Raw genomic sequence first — 18,805 nt, forward strand, 5'->3', positions numbered from 1 at the left:
CATTTTTCAAAGCACGTTATAACTATTAGCAACTCTGTTTTTCCTCAAATGCTTTACTCATAAAGTCATAAAATCAGATTCACACGTTCCATTTCAAGACTTATGGCATTTACCATCTACACAATCCAGAAAGACTAGATTAAATGTTTTGAAATATTTTTAATTATTTTAAAATTATTTAACTGGAGTTCTCATTGTGGCTCAGCAGTTAGCGAAACCAACTAGCATCCATGAGGACACAGGTTTGAACCCTGGCCTCACTCAGTGGGTTAAGGATCCGGCGTTGCTGTGAGCTGTGGTGTAGGTTGCAGATGCAACTTGAATTAGGCATTGCTGTGGTTCTGGTGTAGGTTGGTGGCTACACTTCCGATTTGACCCCTAGCCTGGGAACCTCCATATGCTGTGGGTGAGGCCCTTAAAGACAAAAAGACACACACAACAATAAATAAATAAATAATTTAGCTGAAATATACCTTTTATAATTAAACTCTTTTCCAATATGAACTGTATCTTTCAACTGTCCCATTTCTATTCACATCTAATAAGTTAGTACTAAACCACTGAGCAAACTGAAGCAAATTACATTTTTTGTCATTTTTAAAAACATAATCACAGGTCTTGAATTTTGTTATAATAATCTCAGTTTATTTAAATAACTTAGCATCCTTTAAATAGAAACAATGTTGAAAATGTAATAAAACTGCTATAACAACATGAAACTTCACTTTCTTTTTTTAACTTTTTTCTGGGGGGTGCCTGTGCCCACAGCCTGTGGACGCTCCCAGGCCAGGGACAGGACCCATGCCACAGCAGCAACCCAAGTCACTGCAGTGACCACGTGAGAACCCCACTGTGCCACAAGAAAACCCCAACTTTCTTTAGATTCAATCTATATAAACTATTTTATTTCATTTTTTTCACTTAAACGTTCTATATAATTAATTAAATCCTCTAAAATTCATAGTGTACTGATTCGGTATTAATAAGTTAGGAGACTTAAAAATATATGCAGCCCTCGAGAAGTTCCCTGGTAGTCTAGTGGTTAGGATTTGGCACTTTTAGCACTGTGGCCTGGGTTCAATCTCTGGTCTAGGAACTGAGACCCCACATCAAGCTGCTGCGCACAGTGGCCAAAATACACACACACACACACACACACGTAGCTTTTTTTCCCACTACTTTAAACTCTGTACTCCTGGATCTCCTAAGTCAAAATAATGAAATGCAAATTAGAAAAATAAATAATTTAACACATGACAGGACCAAAAGGCAAAATTCAAAGAATCTAGATAATAAATATAGCTTTTATTGTTATGTCTACCTGTTGCAAACAGCTGTGACCAGACACAAACAAGAATATAAATTTATTCTATTTTCATGTCAATTTGGGATTCAGACAACAGGTATTAAAACAACATTCTAAAATGCTGATATATGGAATTCTCCTCGTGGGCGCAGCGGAAACAAATCCGACTAGGAACCATGAGGTTGTGGGTTCGATCCCTGGCCTCAATCAGTGGGTTAAGGACCTGGCATTGCTGTGAGCTGTGGTGTAGGTTGCAGAAATGGCTCAGATCCTGCATTACTGTGGCTATGGCATAGTCCAGCAGCTGTGCTCCGATTAGACTCCTAGCCTGGGAACCTCCATATGCTGCGGGTGTGGCCCTAAAAAGACAAAAAAAAAAAAAGACACACACAAAAAAATAATAAAATAAAATAAAAATCTGATATAAATGTCAGATAACTGAGTTATAGAATTATGCTTCAGGGATACTGAAAACACACAAAATAAACTAACTGTTAGTACTGTATAACATTATGTATACTTTTTTGTTTGAAACTACATAAACCTGTTTGTGTCAAATTGAGGAAAGCCAATGAAAAGGTTAGTCAATCACAGGACTATTTGAATAGCAAGCTAGCCAATAAAAACATATCAAGAACACAATTACTGTGTAGCTAGTAAAAGGAAGTAATTCTTAATAAACAATCATCCTTTACCTAGTGCTATAAAGCATACCAAAATGCTTTTCAGTGACATGTTTCATTACAAGGGCACAAATGGAAAAAATACTGGGTAGTAAAAAAGAATTAGGATTTCACTAGATAAGATTTTTATCAGACAACTAGCTAGCAAAAATTAGAAGCACTCATTACTTGCAACCATAACTTAATTAGGGGACTTTTATGGCACAGGTATTCAGGTATTTCACCAAGTTTTTTTTTTTTTTAAGGGGGAAAGTTGATTACATTTTTCCAAGTACAGATAATTTTTTAAAAAGTAGAAGAGTGAGTCATAATGGTGGTGGGGGGGGGGGAAGACAAAAAATAGCAATTCAATTTGCTCAAGAAGAAAAGAAGGAGTGAAAAAGTACAAGGAAATAAATAAGTTGTATAATAAAATCCTGTAGAGAATCACTCAGGGATTTAAGAAAAATGGCTCATAACTAAAATGGTAGATAATGAAGATAGCTTTAGAGAAGCAATGACAATAGAATGAAAGCATAATTATAAAGAAATACCTTCAGTTTTCCTTTCAGTTATTATTTGTTTTTAAAGGTAATAAATATTTAAGAAAATAAAACTGCCTTTTTATTATTAATTTTTTAAATTAATATATTATTTCACTGTTTTATTTTTCTTACTGGAATTCTCACTTTGATTCTTGTTATAGTCATAATATACTCACATTCTTCTCTTACCTTACTTAATACTTTAAAAAAATCTTTATTCTATTATCATCCCCTCTAACTGCATTTTACTTTCAAATTATGACTTCTAAATAGCCCTCAATCTGCAGGTGGCTTGAAAAATCTAGGGTTAAAAAATACACACTAAGTTAAACACAGCATGCTTTATAAAATTAAATATATATATACAGATAGATATAATGTCTACTAATTCTAAAACCATGACCTTTGAAAGTCAAAAGTTGCAATTCTACATTGCAATTTTACTTTTTAAACATACATCTTGATGTGGAATTATAAATTCTTCTCAAAAACTTATATACAATGTTTAAAAAGTCTGAAAACACATTAAGTTAAGCCATGTCAGCACAATATTAAAATGATAACGTGAAAAGTGGGGAAAACCAGACAAACACACTAGTTGTCAAACATGTCTTGCCAAAATAATATTTTGGCTGTAACCAATATTTCTTTAAAAATCACCCTATTAGTCAACATGAGGATGTACTGTCTGATCAAACTTAAAATTAAAGCGCCTTGCAAAACTGTCTTGGGATTTTGATAGTGGGAGAGGACATAGAGGATAGTGGTCTGGGGGTATATGAACTCTATATTTTCTACCCACTTCTGCTGTGAACCTAAAACTGCTCTTAAAAATAAAAGTCCATTAATAATACGAATAATAATAGGACTAGTCAAAATATAATTCTAAGAATTTTTTTTTTTGTCTTTTTTTTTTGCCATTTCTAGGGCCACTCCCACGGCATAACGAAGATTCTCAGGCTAGGGGTCTAATTGGAGACGTAGCTGCTGGCCTACACCAGAGCCACAGCAACACAGGATCTAAGCCACGTCTGCGACCTACACCACAGCTCACAGCAACGCCGGATCCTTAACCCACTGAGCAAGGCCAGGGATCAAACCCACAACCTCATGGTTCCTAGTTGGATTTGCTAACCACTGTGCCACGATGGGAACTCCTAATTCTAGGAATTTGAACTGTTATTCAATAATATGATCACAGCAAGGGATATATATTCTGAAATACGTGATAATGCTAAAGCTAAAGTAATTTTCTACCTTCCAAAACTGCTTTCCAAAAAATATAAACTATAAATTCTTAACTTTAAGAAAAGATGGCAGATCTGTAAAATTTCAGAGAATCCTAAAATACATTCTAAAAAGGGCTCAGAAAAAAAAACTGTAATGCAAATGACTAAAACAGTTCCAAGATAATTTTTGAAAGATTAAAATACAAATTGATTTTGGCTGTAAAGATAAAGAGATTTTTCTATTACACCTAAGAAAAAGAATAATTGCTCCAATTTAATGTATTTGTCTCATGTGTAATTTTTGGTGACTCAGATTTGCAAACACACTGATATGTTCACATGGCTTAATTATATATATTCCTTACAGACAAAGGAGATAGAAAAAAAGCAAATAAAAGTTTTGCTTGACTATTTCCATGGGACAATCTCATTTACTCCTGTCTTTTTCCTCCCTAGATAGGATGCAAAATAGAGAAAAGGGGAGAAAGGCAATAAACAAAGATATAAATATGAAAACAACCTAATTAATGTCCATTGACAAATGAAAAAGGAAAATGCAGTATATGTACAATGGAGTATTATTTGGCCAGCAAAAAGAAGAAAATCCTGTTATTTCCAACAACATGGATGGAGCTTAAAGGCATTATGCTAAGAAATAAGTCAGACAGAGCAAGACAAATGCCATATATTTGGAATCTTAAGAAATTGAACTCATAGATACAGAGGACAGATTGATGGTTGAAAGAAGTGGAAAGTGGGAGTGGGTGAAATGGGTGAAAGTGATCAACAGGCACAAACGTCCAGATATAAAAACATTAAGTCCTAGGATGTAATGTACAGCATGATGACCATAGTTAATAATAATACTGTATATCCATATACTGAATCATTCCATTGCACACCTGAAACTAATAATGTTGTATGTCAATTATATCTCATTTTTTAAAAAAAAGAAATAAAGGAAAAAAGGAAAAGAAAAAGGTAAAAGATTCAAGAAAAAAGAAGGAAAAAAAAAAGGCCTATTTCCTTCTTTCCTTCCCAGCTTTGGCAATAACAATGAAGGAGGCAAAGAAAAACAAAAAGAATATTTCTTAAAGTTCATTTTTCTTGTCTCTCCTCCTTCCCCAACTCTCATTATCACTGACTTAAAGTTATATATTTCTTGTTCCCACCATGTGATACAGTTCAGGATCTGATAAGAAATCCCTCCTTCTGAGAGAAATGCTGTCACAAGGGAATATAGGGATATAGGTGAAACAGTAAACAACTTAGAGCTCCATCAGAGAAACTCTAAATATGTTTCATAAAGGAAACTTACACTCTACAGTGCTATGTTTCAGAAACATTTTAAGATGATAAGTATCACTCTGGAATCTACCTTTAATATTGTTTCTGCAAAAAGTAATACATAAATTATTATTTATATATAATTCATGTTATGAATGCAATATAATAAACATAATTTATATAAATAAATTTCATTTAAAATCCACTTACAACTTGAGAACTGTCTATATATTTAAGAACTACAGTAAAGATACCTATCTTCCCCACAAGAAACCAGTGTGAGTGAGAGTCCAGAATGATAAGGTGTTAAAATAGAAGTCAAGACCATAAAGATGGAAAACAGAAAAGCTTTCAATTTAGCAGAAAAAGCTAACAATGAAAAACACTGCTCTAGGATAGAAAGCTAAAACTGCTCTGAAAAAGGGAGAATGCAGCTTACCTGTAGAAATAAATAAGGACCTTGGATGAGGAATATTTTAGAGTCTACTATAGAAGAGTGATAAACAGGCTAAGCTACATTCTGTATGTGCTACATGCACCTGGCTTGCTTTTTACAGTTTATTCCCTTCTAAATCCTTATCCCTGACGTTTCTGTTATCACAAACAGGAGTTGTCCAAGTGTTAGAGTTGTGAAGGTTGAATAAGTGTAGGGAGACAGGTGACAGGAAGGTTACTATAATGAGACTAACCCTTAAGACACAACCTTTTAAGTGGCAGCCAAAATGGAATCTGGAATATACTAAGAATCTAGTAGATACAATATATTCAAGTAGTCTTTTCTCCTTTGGTAACTTGCTATATAATATTTCCAGAAAATGGTTTCTATTTTATTGCAAGGTACACATCCTATTTATGGGCATACACACCAATCTCTTTCATACATATGCACATAAAATTAACTTCAATATTTCACATTTCAACTGCAGGACCTATTCCCAAATTCTGAATACGTCCAGCTAAATAGCAAGAAAGGAAAGTGGAAGAGGAATTAAAGTTCCTTTTCACATTTCCTGTAGTGGTAGTTTTGGAGTGCTTATGGCTACAATGACCCATACAAGCTGGTTCATCACCTCTATACCTATTTTTACCTATTAATGTCCAAACAGAAAACTGATCTTTAGGGTAACATGGTAGTATCTAATTAAATAACTTTCTATCTATAATATAGTCCCATTCATTAGCATAATTTCACTGAAGAAACTGATGCACATTTAGATTCTGACTATATGTTTTAAATGGTAGTACAATTTACCCTGCTAATGGCAAACATTTACCACCTCTTTTTATGCATTCCTAAAGGACTTTCCAGAATTGATCACACTACTTTAAGAAAGGAAAAGACTGAAAATGATCATTGGTTAAGCTGAGATTTTCATCATCTTTTTTGTTTTTTATGGACATATTGGCTCCTAGAGTCCCTAAGTAGGAACACTGGCAACTGTTGTCACCAACTTTCTATTTCATAGTAAATAATCTTATTCTTCTCACTTTTGATTTTTCTCTATAGATATCACAGAGACAACTGGAACCAAATATACCAAAAGGAGCTACCATTTTCACTGCAATTTGTAGGAAAAAGAAAATACAGAATGGACTTTGTTTAACCCTAATATATATGTTTGCTTGGGGCCAAGAAGTGGCTTTTTGCTTCCCATTCTATGGCTAATGCTAGGAAGGTGATAATAATCTTCTTACACAGATTCTTGCCTACTACAATAACATCTAGGTAGGAGGACAGTTAAAAAAAGAGTAAGAAATTAAATAAAAATAATAATAAGTTATAAGTGAAAGGAGAGATGGAAAACATCGAGAAGGCCATGATAAATAAAATTAACTTCCATTTGAGTCTTTAAATAATAAAATGATCAAGAAGGAATATTAAACAATCTTGCAAGGAAACTAACTTCTAGAAAATAGAAATGCCTAGAGTTGTATCAATACTATGGGATTCTCTACCAAAAAGTCCAGAAGAAAATGTTATAATCCCTATTAGCTGTTTTATTTCAACATGCAAGGTTACCTGCTAAAGAGTTGAAAAATCGGAAACATTATTTGGAAATAGTTGTGACTAAAAACCCAAAATGTCTTAGTAATTTAAAAATGCATTTTCCTACTCTCCTACTCTGTTGAAATATAATTTAAAAGCTAATACATACTGTAAATCAGCTATAATTTAAAAGAAAATTTATAAGCTAATACAATATTTAAATAAATTTTCATTCATATATAACATAAGGACATCTGTTTTCTTACTACCTGCCATTTGTCCATAATAAATTAAAAATTAAAGGTGATCCAACAGCTCTTTCTTCCATGTCACTGTGGTACTATTTACTAAAGTTAGTTGCGGCAACTTAAGTACAGAGAAAAAGGAGAGAGCACTAACAATCCTCTAATTTGAAGAGTCTTTTATTTCTTACCGTGTCTTTTCCACCTATGACCTCTAATTGACATGCTGGTTACTGCATTTCTTGATATTCTAGAGGAAGTTGGTGTAATTTCAACTTGAATACACCTTGTACCCTCCTTACTAGATTTCATGGCACCATGAGGCAATGAAGCCTGTATTGCATTAGCAACCTAAGAAGAAAAGATATAATTTAAGATTGGCATTCACCAGATGTATTATGATACCCTTAGCTAAAACAAGATGCTAAATTTTAATAGATTTTAAAGAATAATCTCTCCAAGGCATTTCCTAAGATACATTAACTCCTCTAGAATAAAGAGTAAGAACACAGAAGGAAACTTATGGTGAAAAATATGTGATGAAATTTTAAATTCCAAAATATCATATTTCCAAATGCCTAATGCTAATTAATAAATGCAGCTCTGGCACATTAATGAGAACATTCTTACAAGTGAAATTGACTAATTATCAGGCTAAGAAGTTAGCCTAGTGAAATTTTCAAATTTTATTATATATATCTTTTTAAAGTATATAAGTTTTTCTACTACAATAGCATGAGTCACTGAGTATTAATGCACTATGAATGGCTATTTCTCAGTTTATAGTTCTAAATTGAGAAATTTTGAATTACAAAATTTACATAAATAAGTGAGGCACCTACCAGCAATGGCTCTGGATATAATTCTAGCTGAGCTCTGTATATGATATCATCCAATGCTTTTTGAGCAAGATCCCATTCTCCATTATAACTATAAAATTAAAGTATAATTATTTTAAATTAATTCCATATAATTGAACAAAATATGAGAAACTTTTTATCTTTAATGATAAAAATAATAGACAATATTAGCACATTGCTTAGCATTCCACCCTCATTCAAAGTGTACTTTTAAATGTTTGAATGCCTTTCAATTGTATCTGAAACCCTATTAATAGCAAAGAATATTTTATAGATGTGTATTTCTTCTCTAAAGAACATGTGTATTTATAGAACAGATATCAAAAAAGCTAGGCAATCTCAGAGCATTTACACTCAAAGCAAGTCAGAGCATAATAAATTATATACCTTAGAATAATGTTCAGAACACTTTATGGTCAAATTACTCTGTAACTCCCACGATTTTTAATGAAAATCTGCATTTACTATGGCTTGCAGAACCCTATGTAGTTACTTCTTTGCATTCAAATAGTCATTTAGAAGTGTATGTGATATATGCTGCAAATATCACAGAGACACTGAGAAAAAGTGAGTACATATATTAATTAATTCAGCCAATAAAGATACGGCCAAACCTTCCTAAAAACTGGCTAAACGATGAAATGGACATAGAAATGATGGCTTGCTCATCTGCAACAAAATAAAGTGTGAATTACATCAAGAAAGCAAGTGAGGCCCCAAAAATATATCATTGCTCTCACTCTAAAAACTACATTAAGCCAGGTAATCCACAAAATCATAGCTTCTCATGAATCCAGCAGGGAACTAAGGTCACAGGGCAGCCAAGTAGCCAGAAACTCAATGGTAGCCAGTGCCCCCAAGGAGAGTCAGGCCACAATGCAGGAAGGGCAAGAAGAATTCAGCTAAACTTTTTTAACAAATTGCTAACAGCCAAGTGCAGGCCAACCCAAGAGTATAAAAACTCTGGAAGCAGACACAAAGGGACCTCATACAAACTCACAAGCTCCTCTCCACAAACCACCTTTAGGGATTCATTAGAAAAATTAAGTGCAAGGCAAGGGACCAGGGAAAGCCTGAAGAAGAGTGGCCAATAAAACAAGAAAGGCAATAAGATCTAGCCAGACCCCTTCAGTAGGACACAAGGCTAAAGACTTTAAGGAAGGAGCAGCAAACTCTTCACCCTGAGGGCAGAGGTGAGAAACAACTGTGGCTGTAAAGGAAAGGAAAAAACCTCTACCTGTAGGTGAGGATCAGGAAATAATCCTATCCTGAGAAGAAGGAAGGTTAGAGGTCTCTTACTACTGGGGAAGGGGCAGGACACTGAGGAACTCCCACCTAGAGAAGCAGGGACATAGGTCCTGCTTAGAACTAAGGCCAGACCAAAACAACAGAGAACACCACTCCCCTCCCTCTCACCCCAACCAGGCTAGCACACATCTAGACACGTGCAACAGCACTCTACTGCTGGAGGAGGGGCAAGAACATGGGGAGAGAGCCTCTCCGAGGTACAGACACACCTGGAAAGTTAAAAGCTGGATGGAACAAGAACACTGAAGAACCCTCCAATAATAAGTATCAGGTAACATAAAAGGAATTTGAAGTAGGTGGTGCAATACAGGTAACCATGGCAACAACAAAATCCAGTCCCAGTTCACTCCTACCTCTAACTCTACTAGCAGGCTAGAAAAGAGGCATACTCATCTCCAGGCATAAATAATATTTATCTCAGTCTCTACTGTCTTACCCTTTAACAAAATGAGGATCAATCAAATATTACAAAGCACACAAAAAGCAAGAAGAAAACAATCCACTGTCAGGAGACAAAAATTAACAGAAGCAAATTCAGAGATGACTCAGATATTGTAGTTATCAGGGAAATTCAAATAACTAAGGTTAACATATTAAAGGCTCTAGTGGAAAAGATGGACAACATGTATGAACAGCTGGATTATTTCAACAGAGAGATGGAAATGGTAAGAAAGAGCCAAATGAAAAGCCTAGAAATAAACTTAGTAACAGAGATGAAGAACCCCCTCAGTGGACTCATTAGTAGATACAACATAGTCAAGGAAAGAATCAGTGACTGTGAAGATAGAGCAACAGAAATTACTTCATCTGAAACACAAAGCAGAAAAGAGAAGAAAATAAAGGAAATCAGAGCTTCTAAGAACTGTTGGACAATATTAATGGTCTAACACAGGGGTGAACAAACTTTTAATTGAAGGACCAAATAATAAATATTTTAGGCTTGTGGGCTATACAGTCTCCACTGTAACTACTCAACTATGTCACTAGCTATAGCACAAAAATAGCCATAGATAATATGTAAACAAATGGATGTGACTGCAATTCAATAAAACTATTTTTAAAAACAGGGAGCAGGCCAGCTTTGGCCCAAAGATCATAAATTCTGCCTTCAATAAGGAAGCTTATAATCTCCTGGGGAAAGTTAAGATATCAAGTGAATATTAAAAAAGTATAGTAAGATATGTATATTAAGAAAATTACAAAGTAAAAGATAGGGTTCAAAGAAAAATGCTAATATTTTAAGTATCCAAAAAGACTAAGCATCAATATTAAAAATAGCAAATTCATAATAACCATTGTGATGATGAAAGAGGCTCTAAGATGTTTTGTAAGAGACCCTTGTACTAACTGAAGTAAGCCAGAAAGAGAAAAACAAAGACCATATGATATCACTTACATTCGGAATCTAATACATGGCACAAATGAACCTATCTACAGAAAAGAAACTCATGAACATGGAGAACAGACTTGTGATTGCCAAGGGGGAGGGGGAAGGAGTGGGACAGACTGGGAGTTTGGGTTAGTAGATGCAAACTATTGTATTTGGAGTGGATAAGCAATGAGATCCTGCGGTATAGCATAGGAAACTATATCTAATCACTTGTGATGGAATATAATAGAAGATAACACGAGAAAAAGAATGTATATATATGTATGACTGGGTCACTTCACTGTACAGCAGAAACTGACAACATTTTAAATCAACTACAGTAAAAAATTTTTGTCTGGGAGTGCCCACTGTGGTTCACTGGGTTAAGAACCCGACTAGTATCCATAAGGATGTAGGTTCCATACCTGGCCTCCATCAGTGAGTTAAGAATCCTGCATTGACACAAGCTACAGTGCAGGTCGCAGATGCAGCTCAAATCTGACATTGCTGTGGCTGTGGCGCAGGCTGGGAGCTGCAGCTCTGATTCGACCCCTAGCCTGGGAACCTCCATATGACATGAGTATGGTCCTAAAAAGCAAAAAAAGAATAAAAATTTCTATAGGGAAATCTACTCAATATTCTGTGATAACCTATATGGGAATGGATATGTTTATATACATAACTGAATCACTTTATACCAGAAATAAGCAAAACATTGTAAATCAACTATATTTCAATAAAATTTTTAAAAAAGAATTAAAATTTCTAGAAATGGAAAAGGATATTCATTAGGGGAAAATGCTGTTTGTAAATTACAGGAAAAGAAAAGAGTAATGAAGGAGTTCCCTTCGTGGCTCAGTGGTTAACATCCAACTAGGAACCATGAGGTTGCGGGTTTGATCTCAACCCTTGCTCAATGGGTTAAGGATCTGGCACTACCGTGAGCTGTGGTGTAGGTCGCAGACGTGGCTTGGATCCCGAGTTGCTGTGGCTCTGGCGTAGGCCAGCAGCAACAGCTCCGATTAGACCCCTAGCCTGGGAATCTCCATATGCTGTGGGTATGGCCCTAGAAAAGGCAAAAAGATTAAAAAAAAAAAAAAAAAAAAAAAAGAAAGGAAACTTTAGTGTATCTAGGTGTTGCTAATTTTCATTCTGTCCCTAAATTAAAGAAAGATAATGAAGGGTTTTAGCTGGTTACAAATTCTTCAGAAAGATATGTTTTAAATAATAAAGCTATTATCAAAATACTGATTTATATTTTTTCACAAAAATATGCTGACTGTTTTCTGAGATTACAATAGAGTAACAATAAAATAACAGACCATAATTTCCCAAAGATCAAAGGTTAACTTTGTATATAAACTTACAAGGCAAAATAAATCCCTGTTAACATCTGCACCATGAATCCTGAAGAAACTGGTACCCTGCTACTTATACCTTTGTATTTTCTTACATGTTGTCGAGGATATCCACAAACACAGATTCTAGAAAAAACAAAACAAATATATGTGTAAAATTAGTAAAAATTTGGATAATTTATATTTTAACATTTATAAGCCAACAATGTCAAGGTATGCTCACATAACAAACCAAATAGCAACAAAAAATAATCTTTCCAAAAAGAACGTTTATTTATAACATTTTTCTAAGTTAGACTGGGCAAAATACAGAAAGCTAGGGGTGTGTTAATATATGTAAGTGAAGATTCTCAGAGCAGGTTCACTAATTTTGGTCAATAATTATTATTGACCAAATTATTAGTGAGTCTTATTATAAACCATGGAACTCAGCACTATTTACCATGAACAGATTTGTGGTATGATGCTCTATTCCCCACAAAGTTTGTGACACAAACTGCAGACTCCAAAAAAATCTTCTAAAATTAGACTCAAACCTCATACAGCACATCTCAATAAATTTCAGATAGATTGAAAATTTTAATAAGATGCCATAACAGAAATAAAACATGACTAAATAGTTACATAGTGCTCACATGCCTAAACACGACACCAAAGTTAGAACCCTAAAGATCAATTGATTTTACTAAATCTTTAAAAAAAAAAAGACCATAAACAAAATTGAAATGTGAAGAAGTGTTTTGTTTTGTTTTTTGTTTTTTTGGTCTTTTCTAGGCATATGGAGATTCCCAGATGAGGGGTCCAATTGGAGCTGCAGCCGCCGGCCACAGCCACAGCAACACAGGATCCGAGCCACGTGTGACCTACACCCCAGCTCATGGCAAAGCCGGATCCTTAACCCACTGAGTGAGGCCAGGGATCGAACCCGAAACCTCATGGTTTCTAGTCGGATTCATTAAACACTGAGCCAGGACAGGAACTCCGTGAAGAAGTATTAATCATAGCAAAGAATAATTAAGGAGTAGTCATTTAGAAGTCCAACCCAGAGATCAATTACATAAATCATTCAGAGAATACTAAGAAACAATTAAACATGATGTTTTGAAAGTTAATATAAAACGACAGGGAGAAAAACTACAAACACATGCATCCTAATCCCATTTGGTAATAAACAGAGAGGTGAATGGCATTTGTCACTGAAAAAAAAATTATATACAAGGTTATGGAGTTATCTTAGATAACTTATTTTCTTCTTTATATGCCTATTTTCTTAATTTTCCATGATCCATATGCACTGCTTTTAAATAAACAGTTAAGTTTCTATTTTTAATAAAATTGTTTCTCACAATATGGTGTGATGATATGATACAACAGACACTTAACATAGTACTAGTTAATACACTGTAATTATTTACCTCCTCCATCCATGCAATTACTATCTGGGACTTAATATTTCCTCTACTCAATAAATCTAAGCCTTTACCTAAACATGCCCAAGTATACCACAGACCATTTCAAAAATATCCCCCTGAGGATATCACTAATTCAAAGCAACTTTAAAGAATAAATATAAATTCATTTAATATTGAGAGGATCTTTAAAAATTAAACTGTTTTGAACCAAGAGAAAAAACAGAGCAGTGATACTTATAAACTGAATGTTTCCACCTCCCCATTCATATGCTGAAGGCCTAATCCTCCAATATGATGGTATTTGGAGTTGGGGCCCCGTGGGAGTAATTAATTTTAGATGAGGTCTTAAGAGTGGAGCCCACGATTGGATTAGTAACTTTATAAGAAGAGGAAGAGACACCAGAGCATGTTCTGCAATGTGAGGGTGGTGAAGGTGGTCACCTGCTAGCCCAGGGCTTGCACTGGGAACAAAATCTCCTGGCTCCTTTACCTTGGTTTTCCCAGCCTCCAGAACTGTGAGAAATAAATGTCTATTGTTTAAGCCACCCAATCTATGCTACTTTATTATAGCAGCCTGAGATGACTATGACAGAAATTGAAAAAACACTAGCTCCACATGAAATAAAACCAACTCAAATTTTGTTTGATATTATAAAAACTTATATCCAAATTAGAATTGACACTCCTCTTACTCTTATTATCCAAAGAAGCAAACTTAGAAAAATTTTATTTTATTATTATTTTCTTTAACCATACACCCTCATGATAGGGATGGTAGTAAACACCAAGAACCAACACATGAAAGAAAGAATTTTTTAATTAATTCACCTATTCATTCAATAAATACTTATTAAGGATTCATACTGGGAGTTCCTGTCGTGGCAAAGCAGAAACAAATCTGACTAGGAACCATGAGGTTGCAGGTTTGATCCCTGGCCTCGCTCAGTGGCTTAGGGATCCAGCGTTGCCGTGAGCTGTGGTGTAGGTTGCAGACTCGGCTTTATGTTTTTTTGCTTGTATTGTCTTGACTTGATTTCTAAGTATTGCTCTATGTATTCTTCCTCTTACTAACTTTCCAAAGCTACAGTCTCTAAATAAGTTCCTCAACTCTAAATTATTCTACGAGTTCCTCAATTCTATGTTTTTCCTTGTTTATTACTTGAATTACCAAAGGTCTTTCTTTGTTTTTGTTTTTGTTTTTAGAGAAAATTTAGAGTATATCAGGAAATCACATAGGAAAAAAAATTAAACCGTAATTCCACCAAGTAGACATAACAATTTTTTTTTTTTAAGATATATCTATTGTTAATATTCTTGTCATACTTAAGTCAATGCTGGAATTACACCATATATACTATCATTAAATATTCTTTTAAATCAGAATTCTTAAATGTTTGCATACCCAAGGATTATCATACTTTATTTATTTTTTTTAGGTCACACCTGTGGCATATGGAAGTTCCAGGGCCAGTGATTGACTCTAAGCTGCAGCTGTGACCTAGGCCATAGCTGTGATACCACTGGATCCTTTAACCTACTGCACCAGGCTGGGGATCAAACCTGCACCTCCACAGAGACCTGAGCCATTGCAGTGGGATTCTTAACCCACTGTGCCACACAGGAACTCCCATCATAATTTATTTAACTAAGCTCTTGGCTAATTTTTTTTTTTTTTAACAAGAGAAGTTTAAAAACTAGTATCTCTAATTTATTTCTTGGTATCAAATTAGAGCACAAGAAAAATAACTAGACAGATAAAACGCAAACAAAATAGAAACCAACTATATGCCAAAAACTGGAAGGTCATAACAGTTCCATCCTTTTAATTATATAATATGATCCTTTTCTAATTAAATATTCCATGAAATGTTATTTAGCTTTATTGTGTTTTTTGTGACTTCACTTCATTGCATTTTTACGGAACTTTTGGTGGAGCTTCCTATTAACTTATTTAGTGTTTTAAACAAATGATTAAACAAAACAAAAATAACTTAGATATGTAACAAACTAGCAATCTTAGATTCACATGTTTCAATATTGAAAACATTTGAATTTGAATTTACCTTGAACAAATCTGACACAGCGATTGAAGAGAAACACTGGGCATATAGGTTAAGGCAGCATTGTAACACAACAAAAGGAATGTCAACACCTCAAACCTAAAGATAAACCAAAAAGAACATTTACAAACTTTGAGAATTCTAAAAAGTCAACTATAATTAGGCAGGCACTGGTGAGAAATATTATGCTATGGAATGGACCTGTACAATGTAATCATCAGAAATACAAAAACTGAAAGGAAAAAGAAGAGAGTCATACAGAAATTATCTTAAAAATTCAATGTTCCAGATGACATCTGGAGCAAAGTAAAAGTGACAAATTGGGAAGATGAGTTTTTCTCTTGTATAAAAAAGTGACTCAACATTTTAGAAAATAGTTACATACAACTCATTAAATGTGATTTATAAATCTACTGAAAAAATTTCTTAAAAAAGTCAGGATGGTAGAATAGTAGGTTATTTCTCCACAGTATACCTATTCTGTGCTGTCAGCATCTCCCTTTGGGGGTGAGGTCCGCTGTACACAACTTTTGACAAACCATGCTGGGATAGAGCGCTCTCAGTCAGAGCCATGGACCCAATGCTGGAAGGCTAAAGAAAAGACATGTGAGTAAAGAAAAAGCCATTCTGTTGAAGACAGATATTTAGGATATATACACCAATAAGAACAACTGCCATGAATATCATACATCTTAAAAATATTCAGACTGTCTACTAAATATTCTGCACAAAGATTTAACAAATAATTAAAAACAAACCACAAACAGAAATAAAAATAGTTTAACTTCAAAAATTCTAGCCCAAGAGTTCCTGTTGTGGCTCAGTGGCAACAAACCTGACTAGTATCCATGAGAAAGTGGGTTCGATCCCTGGCCTCACTCAGTGGGTTAAAGATCCAACGTTGCTGTGAGCTGTGGTGTAGGTTGCAGATGCGGCTTGCAACTGCCTTAGGTGGCAGCTGCAGCTCCAACCCCTACCCTGGACACTTCCATATGCCATGGGTGTGGCCCTAAAAAAAAAAAAATTCTACCCAGAAATACATAACTGCTGCACACAAAAATCTAATCTGTCAGAAGGAGAGAAAAATATTTCAAAATGAATACTTTCAATAATCTTTTAGTTTCAATTTTAATGATTTTGATTTCCAACTTTACTTTGAGAAGACCAAATACTTTGTGTGGTGTTTTATTACCTTTTAAGCCACCAAGAAATTAATTTTTTTTTTTTGCTTCAATAACCAGATCCTAATTTATAGTTCAAACCTTAGGGTCAATAAACTTACTTTGATAAAATGTTACTTACTTCGTGATATACAGATGGTTTGGATAAAGATGGAATCGTAAAGCTCAATACTTTGCTATGTCCCTGTTTGTCAACTATTTCCTAAGAAAGTGAAAGAAGATACCTTAAAATATTTATTTTTAACACATAAACTTAAAAACCAAATTTAAACTGTTAGTCTAAAACAGAAATGACCTGAGAAAAAAGGAATTTTAAAGTCAACTAAATTTTAAACTATGATAATCTATTATCAATTATTCACTCCTAGTGTTTCTAGGAGTTAACTTTCCCCTTAATATATAAGTAACATAGTTTTAAGAATGAAATACAAATGTAATATCTTAATAATCAATGATTTTTTTCTCATGTAAAAATTTACATTTTCTAAATCAATTCATATGAAATATGTAATAAAATAACCCTTAAATTATTTTTCCATTAAAAAAATGTAAACCTAAGTATGTGTCTAGAATATCATACTATTTAATATACAAACACTATATAGTAATGCAAACTATATGTTAAATCAATGTTGTGAACTCTGGAGCTAGTCCAGATTTTATGGAGTTATTAGTGTCAGATATTTGACTATATCTTTTCTCCCAAACTTTTGGTAAAGGTCACAAGAGATAATTTATAGATAGTGGATCATAAGTTTAAAAAATTTAAAATTCAACACTGATATTTTTCAGATATCTATAAAAGAATTTAAGTAGCCTGATTTTTAGTTTTCAATCAATCAACAAAAGTATATATTTATATAATTACAAGTATATAGGGAGTTCCTTAGTGGCTCAGCAGTTAACAAACCCGACTAGGATTCATAAGGATGAGGGTTTGATCCCTGGCCTCGCTCAATGGGTTAAGCATTCGGCGTTGCTATGAGCTGTGGTATAGGTTGCAGACATGGCTCGGATCCCGCATTGCTGTAGCTGTAGTTGTAGGCTGGCAGTTGTAGTTTGGATTAGACCCCTAGCCTGGGAACCTCCATATGCCATGGGTGCAGCCCTAAAATAGCAAAAAACAAAACAAAACAAAACAAAAAACACAAGTATATAATTGTACTTAGAAGTACAAGTCCTCAACCTCTGAAAAGTTATTCTTGGGAGAATGAGTTATGAGTCATTTGATGTATGAAAAACAAATATAAGCTTTACTAAAATGAAAAGTAGTTGCTAGTATGTATTTACTTTTGCTGAAAGGGTTACATATTTGCTTTTGCCAGAAAACATTTTGTTAACTACACTAAATACAAACCAAATTATAAACCCCTAGAAGAAGAGCTTCAATGCATCCACTGCTATGCACATTTCTGCTGGCTGAGACGGCAAGGTAGCACCAAATCAGTTCTGGAAGAAACTGCAAGGTAAATCGAAGCAACTGCTCCTCTCCACTGCGATAGAATTCAAAGAGCTGGTGACAGACAGGTTCTAGCAACTGGAAGAGAGACAAAATATTAATTCAAGTATTGGATTGTATTTCAATGACAATGATATATGAAATAAAAAAGGTTTTCTCCTGACTGGTAATTAATGAAATATACAAATGTTTCCATTTTTTTTTGGATGCAAAACTATTCACAGCTAAGCTATTTAGTAAACCTAGTGGAAAACCAAACTGCAAAATAAGTATATATGGAAGCACTCTGCAAACTCTAAAACATTTTGTAACTTAAGGTAATATTCTTACTACAGCTATATCTTTTTAACTTCCTAAAATAACTAGACTGTGAGAAGTTTTTTCCTTAACATCCTTTTCTTCCAGATAAAACATGCCATTATATAAATGACTGGCTACAGGGCTGGAGAAATTAAAATGGGAATCCTAGGTAATTACTGTCACAAGGCCTTCCTGAGCTTAAAATTAGGCAGCATCTGACAGCAACGGCTGGTGCATGGA

The 18,805-nt window shown here is 34.2% G+C and overlaps 1 protein-coding gene across 6 annotated transcripts in view; it reads right to left on the reverse strand.

Moving 5' to 3' along the window:
* HYCC1 (hyccin PI4KA lipid kinase complex subunit 1) overlaps positions 1-18,805 on the reverse strand; it is a 92,738-nt gene that overhangs the window by 15,775 nt on the left and 58,158 nt on the right. For all 6 annotated transcript variants that reach the window (XR_014815945.1, XM_084977223.1, XM_084977224.1 and 3 more), the window contains 7 exons: positions 18,164-18,343; positions 16,928-17,008; positions 16,101-16,216; positions 15,629-15,724; positions 12,163-12,279; positions 8,101-8,188; positions 7,450-7,609 (listed from right to left, as the gene is read on the reverse strand). Coding sequence is in view for 5 of the 6 variants with exons in the window: in XM_003357473.5 (XP_003357521.1) it covers positions 7,450-7,609; positions 8,101-8,188; positions 12,163-12,279; positions 15,629-15,724; positions 16,101-16,216; positions 16,928-17,008; positions 18,164-18,343 (838 nt within the window). In the remaining variant the exon portion in view is untranslated. The remainder of the gene's footprint in view (positions 1-7,449; positions 7,610-8,100; positions 8,189-12,162; positions 12,280-15,628; positions 15,725-16,100; positions 16,217-16,927; positions 17,009-18,163; positions 18,344-18,805) is intronic.

Source organism: Sus scrofa, chromosome 9, assembly GCF_054392235.1.
Source record: "Sus scrofa isolate SSC_HxYL_T2T_F1_AM1 chromosome 9, Sscrofa_HxYL_maternal_Yorkshire_Landrace_v2.0, whole genome shotgun sequence".
Classification (NCBI taxonomy): Eukaryota; Metazoa; Chordata; class Mammalia; order Artiodactyla; family Suidae; genus Sus; species Sus scrofa.